At 32.6% G+C, this 5,992-nt stretch overlaps 1 protein-coding gene and 1 long non-coding RNA gene across 3 annotated transcripts; one reads left to right on the top strand and one right to left on the bottom strand.

Moving 5' to 3' along the window:
- The first annotated feature begins 3,413 nt into the window (after positions 1-3,413).
- Positions 3,414-5,176, top strand: LAP5 (Chalcone and stilbene synthase family protein). Of its 2 annotated transcripts, none has more exons than XM_039031606.2 (3): positions 3,414-3,629; positions 3,815-4,226; positions 4,485-5,176. In XM_039031606.2, exons 1-3 carry the CDS (start codon positions 3,437-3,439, stop codon positions 5,065-5,067), a joined length of 1,188 nt encoding a protein of 395 aa, XP_038887534.2. In that variant the 5' UTR covers positions 3,414-3,436; the 3' UTR covers positions 5,068-5,176. The 2 variants fall into 2 exon arrangements, with proteins under 2 accessions (XP_038887534.2, XP_090169806.1); XM_090313680.1 differs by having other exon boundaries at positions 3,414-3,690; positions 3,816-4,226; positions 4,485-5,067.
- LOC120077651 (uncharacterized) lies at positions 3,634-5,249 on the bottom strand. The gene is made up of 3 exons (XR_005481802.2): positions 4,862-5,249; positions 4,049-4,665; positions 3,634-3,970 (listed from the first exon to the last, which is right to left on the bottom strand). It is a non-coding gene; the product is annotated as an uncharacterized LOC120077651 (long non-coding RNA).
- Positions 5,250-5,992: the final 743 nt, after the last annotated feature.

Below are 5,992 nucleotides of genomic sequence, written 5' to 3' on the forward strand. Positions count from 1 at the left end.
TCATTTTATTGCTATGTCTTCTTTATTTTCAAAGTTTCAATCTATATTGTTTGAATTATTTCATGTGTGTAGTTTTAAATTTTTATTTAAGACTTAAAAAGGATAAATAAAAATATCAATAGAAACCTATTATCTTTGAATTAGTAAAATTATCAAACTAAAAATCAATTTATCCTAAATTTAGTTATTATTCTTCTGTTAGCATGTTTTAAAAGTAAATAGAGTTGGTTAATAATAAATGACTTGGAAAAATTTTCAGTTTATACATTTTAATATTTGTATTATATAAGTTTAAACCGTAAAATAATAATTATATCAATTGAAAATTTTGAACTTCTCATAAGTGTATTAATTAATACTCATTAGACTTTTTTAAAAAATATCATGCAAAACATGTAATTATTTTCAGTTTTTACATTTTAATATTTGTATTATATAAATTTAAACAATAAAATAATATTTGTATCTATGAAAGTGTGAACTTCTCATAAGTGTACTAATTAATAATCCTTAAATTTATTTAAGAAATATCATGTAAAACATACAATTATTTCATATTAATAAAATGGACAATTAGAATTGATGCAGGAACAATTTTCAAAGTAAGTTCAAATTGATTCGTTTGTAAAAATATAGAGATTTAATTAACAAAATTATAAGTTTAACACTATGTTTATCCAAATCAAACATAATGGAAGATGAAATTAATATACTTTGAGAAAACTTAGGATTTAAATTGATTCATTTGATAATTCAAGATTTAAATTGATACAATCCAGAATTTAACAATACAAAATAATATTTTTCCTAATAACTTTTGTTATAATAGTCTTATTGAAAAACCATAGGAGAAAAAAGAAGTCCAATATTCTCACAAGGGAGAAAATGTGGGAAAATGTTGAACACACAAGTCAAAAATACATTACAACTAAACAGTCCCCAACAAGTACAACAAAGAATAGACAATAACGAAGATCATTTCGAACGGAAAACAACCTCAAACTAGTTACGAAAGATATGTTCGATTAATTTGGGCTCTACATGGAAGAAAAAGAAGTGTAGTTAGACTATAGTGTACATTAATACGATTGAAGTAGTAATAAAATATACGAGATCATACATTTGTTTATGCTCGGAGTGAACAAAGGTCGAGACAATCCACAACTAGTGGTAGAATAATCGGTTCAGGGCTTAACAAAAAAAAAAAAAAAATGTTAGCAACAGATCTTACTTTGATTATAAGGAAAGAAGGAGACATACCTTACATGAATGAAATAAGTTGAAGTTAGAGGTGGAAGAAGGAAACAAAGCATATTGCAACAGCTAGACAGCACATGCGAGAATGTAAAACGGATTTAAGAGAAAGTTGGAATAAAAAGAAAGGATCAATACACTTTACCAAAGGAGTCTATGGAGAAATCTCAAAAAACACGAGGAGAGATTGAGACATAAGTAGAGGATACAATAAGGATGGTTAGTGCAAAAGTTAAATATACTTAAGTGCACCTAAACTCAATAAACTCAAAGAGTAATTACAATAAACTCATATTAAAGATAGTCAACTCAAAAATAAATAAATTAAGTAATGGTCAAGTCAATATTAATTCGATGGTTGAGCTAAAAATGGACATAAATACAACATAATACAACATAATATCTCACACATGAAAGGATGTAATAATACAGATTAGAAGGCCTTAAGATTTTAAGAAAATATTTCATTGGAACAAATCCAACTCCAAGCAAAGAAAATAAATAGTTTCACACTTCTAAAATTGAAGTCAAATTTAAATGTAAAAAAATTAAATTTATTTGAATACTAAATCAAATTAAATGGAACGAAGAAAAAAAACTCATTCACTAGAGTTAAAACAGAAAACAGATCGAAAGGAAACAGAAAACAGATTGAAAGGAATTAAAATTAAAACATAAATCATACTCAAAAGATAAGAAAAAATAGATTGAAAGGAAATTTTTTTAAAAAAATCCATTAAGAGGATAAGGAAAAACATAGATGCATGCCTTTTTTTAATCTAAAAATCAAAAGGAAATAAAATTAAAACAGAAATCATATTAAAATATGAGACTACAAATTTTTTGAACAAATCATCATCGGCCTTCATGGAAAAAAAAAAAAACAGACTTGTTGTTGGGGTGGATTGACCCCACCAAGCTCCAATAACATGGTCAGCATCCCCTACTAGGAATTCACTCGCCATCCAATTTTGATGGAAAAGCATAACAAAAAGGGCAAAGGAAGGACACATACTTTAATATTGAAGCGACCAGAGGAAATTTGGATAAAAAAAAGTATGGAAGACAGTCAGGAAACAAAACACATATTAGTAGGGGAATGAAGAACAGAGACGGATTTAACACAATCAAATACGGATATAATACAATATAAATGGATAAAAAAAATATAACTCATTCGAGCCAGTGGAATCAAAAGTGGAAACTAATTGTAAGAGGTGAACAAATTATAGGAGTAAACCCTAGGTAGTCACGAACATGCTCGATAAATTAGAATAGTCTGGAATCGGAAAATCAAGGAAGAATAAAACATGCAAAGAAGAATATGGCATGAGGAAATCAAGAGGACAACGTACAAATATTCAGCATTAAACAAAGTAATCGAAAACAAATTTAGATCTCAAAAAAAAAAAAAAAAAAAACTAGATCTACTATAAAATCGTCCATGTATACTAAAAAAATAGTTAGATCTACCAAGAAAATGGGTAGATCTATCGAAATATCGTTAGATCTACTAGAAAAGCGTTCGTATCTACCGATCTAAGAAGAAACCAAAGAAGTTTGAGAGGAATAGACACACAAAAAAGCCAAGAAAAAAGAAACAAAAAAAAGGACATACAAATAAACCAAAGAAGAGAAACGAAGAGATGAATACAACCCATTTCAGCCGGAGGAGAACGAAGAGATCAGATGAAGAGAACAAACCGAACGATGAAAGAAGGGAGAAGATGAGAAGAGAGAGATCTGATTAATGAAAACGCGTGATGGAAAGAGAGAGAAAGCGAAAGCAGAGTAATTAAAACGCTGCAAATGGGAAGTGAAACGAGGGGACAAATTGAGGAGGTAAAACGGTGGGTTTAAAACCAACCATTTTAATTTTAACGTCCACCAAACACGGGGTGGGCTTCAACTCCAACCCACCCATCAAACACCCTCTAAATAAACACTTTAACCAAATCTTTACCTTATTAATTAACACACAGCCTACATGAATGCCCTGATTCTCAACTAATTATCATTCTAAAATCTACGATCAGTTTCAAATGACATGCCTTCCATTGCAGAGTTTGAGCATTCAAACTGCCTTTGTAGGTGATGAACAGGTAGTACAACTTTATAAATAGCTTTGTTGTCCTTCCAAATTGCAAAGAATCGTTTGTTTCCCAAGTTTCTTTGGAAAGTTATGAAAGAGATGGAAAACAAAAATGGGGTACAAGGAGCTTCCAAGGGAAAGGCCAACCCTGGAAAAGCTACAATTTTGGCTCTTGGGAAGGCCCTACCCCCCCAACTTGTCCTACAAGACTACCTGGTCGACGGCTATTTCAAGGACACGAGCTGCAACGATATAGACCTCAAGCAGAAGCTCACTCGACTCTGTAATTTTAAACTTTCATTCTCTCTTCTTTCTGGATGGCTAAAACCAAAAATATCTCACATTTCATTGATCTGAAAGAACTTGGATAGAACTTCTAAGATGGTTTAAAAGAATTCTACAAGTACATTTCTGTATCACTTCTCCTTTTAACTGAATTAACTGTCATCCTCTAATGAAATTCCACAGGCAAGACAACAACAGTCAAAACCAGATACGTGGTGATGTCAGAAGAGATATTGAAGAAGTACCCAGAGCTAGCAATGGAAGGCCAAGCAACCATAAAGCAGAGACTGGAGATTTGCAACAAAGCTGTAACAGACATGGCCATTGAAGCTTCACAAGCTGCTATTAAGAACTGGGGAAGGTCAGTTTCAGATATTACCCACTTAGTCTATGTCTCTTCAAGTGAAGCTCGCCTACCTGGTGGTGATCTCTTCCTAGCAAGGGGCCTTGGGCTCAGCCCTCACACCCAACGAGTCATGCTTTACTTCATGGGTTGCTCTGGAGGTGTAGCAGGCCTTAGAGTCGCCAAAGACTTAGCTGAAAACAACCCAGGAAGCCGGGTCCTCCTTGTCACTTCTGAAACCACCATTATTGGGTAACTCTTTAAACACCTTCTATGCTCATACATATATTATATTATCAAACACTTTCTTTACTTATTGACTTAAAATATGTAGAAGACCCAACAAGTGAAAATCAATATTAATTGAAGAGGAAATAATGTTGCAAGAGTTTAAACATATGACCTCCTAAACTACCGATATTATCTTAAATCACCAATTGACCAAAAATTTAAATGTAAACGATAAATTTAATATTATATCATCCAACAAAATGCAAACATCCTTTACAGCTACAAGCCACCGAGTGCAAATCGTCCATACGATCTGGTAGGCGTGGCATTATTTGGGGATGGTGCAGGGGCGATGCTAATTGGCACAGACCCTGTTTTGGGCATTGAACGGCCACTTTTTGAGCTCCACACAGCAACCCAGAAATTCATTCCGGATACCCAGAACATAATCGATGGGAAACTGTCAGAGGAGGGTATTAGTTTCACAATAGCAAGAGAACTTCCTCAGATAATCGAAGATAACATCGAAAGTTTCTGTGAGACATTTCTTCAAACACTTGGACTGAAAGAGAAAGAATACAACAAGATATTCTGGGCAGTACATCCAGGTGGACCAGCAATACTGAACAGGTTGGAGAAGAGATTGGAACTGTTACCTGAGAAGCTGACGGCGAGCCGGCGAGCTCTGATGGACTATGGAAATGCGAGCAGTAACACGATTGTGTACGTACTGGAATACATGATGGAAGAAAGCTTGAAAATGAAGATGGGTGGTGGGGAAATTGAGGAATGGGGATTGATTCTGGCATTTGGACCTGGGATTTCGTTTGAAGGGATTCTGGCGAGGAATCTTGGCGTCTGAGCAAATTTCTCGACTCGATGATTATCAACATGAAAATTTCGATTTCTGTTGTATGTTGTTTTCAGAAAGGTGTTCCTAATCTTCATTGATTCTGGAATTTGCTTGCATCAAAATGAGAAAATTCGGAGAAAAATATAAACTTTTTGATAATCCACAGGCTCTCGTTACGAATGTCTTTATGTACTGCTACTGCACGTGTGAATGTTATATTATAATTTTTAAAAAACTAGTTTTGGAAAATAACCTATTTTTGAGTAAAATAATGAACTGTTTTCAAATTAAGAAAAATAAACCCACTTATTTATAAATATACAAAATATTATTATCTACAAATAATAAATTGAGATAAACATCTATATTGATAGATGTCTATTGTCGTCTATCATTATAGACAATGACAATTTACTGTATTGAAAATATTTTCAACAAATTTTCTATTTAAAATAATTACTCTCAAATAATTGAATCCAAACTTTAGAAAAACAATATTTGAGTATATAATTGAAATTTCCTTCCGAATTTTCATGATATATGAAAGTGATCAAAATACCTGCACACTATGTTTAATTAGAAATAAGTGACAATTAGATTCTACCATCACCAACTGGCTACAGCCGTCTTGTCGCGATCAACAGGGAAAATTTCACGAAATGACCCAAAATCCAAAAAAATTTCTACTAATGACCTCTTCCTAAAAACTTTTCTACGACTAACCTTTTTCCTATGCAAAATTTCAAAATTACCCCTAATTTTTAAAAAACACCACATTTCTTCTTCCTTCTATGATTTCTTCAGCCCTTCATTCAATGTGCATTTAATACACCACCAACATTCTACCAAAACATTTATTCCCAACTAATATTTTGAAGAGAATGGAGCGTCTCTCTCATTATTCACTTTCTGTCGTCAAACTCCCCACGAAATT

This window comes from Benincasa hispida, chromosome 5 (assembly GCF_027475165.1).
Source record: "Benincasa hispida cultivar pf3 chromosome 5, pf3_genome.v1.1, whole genome shotgun sequence".
Lineage (NCBI taxonomy): Eukaryota > Viridiplantae > Streptophyta > Magnoliopsida > Cucurbitales > Cucurbitaceae > Benincasa > Benincasa hispida.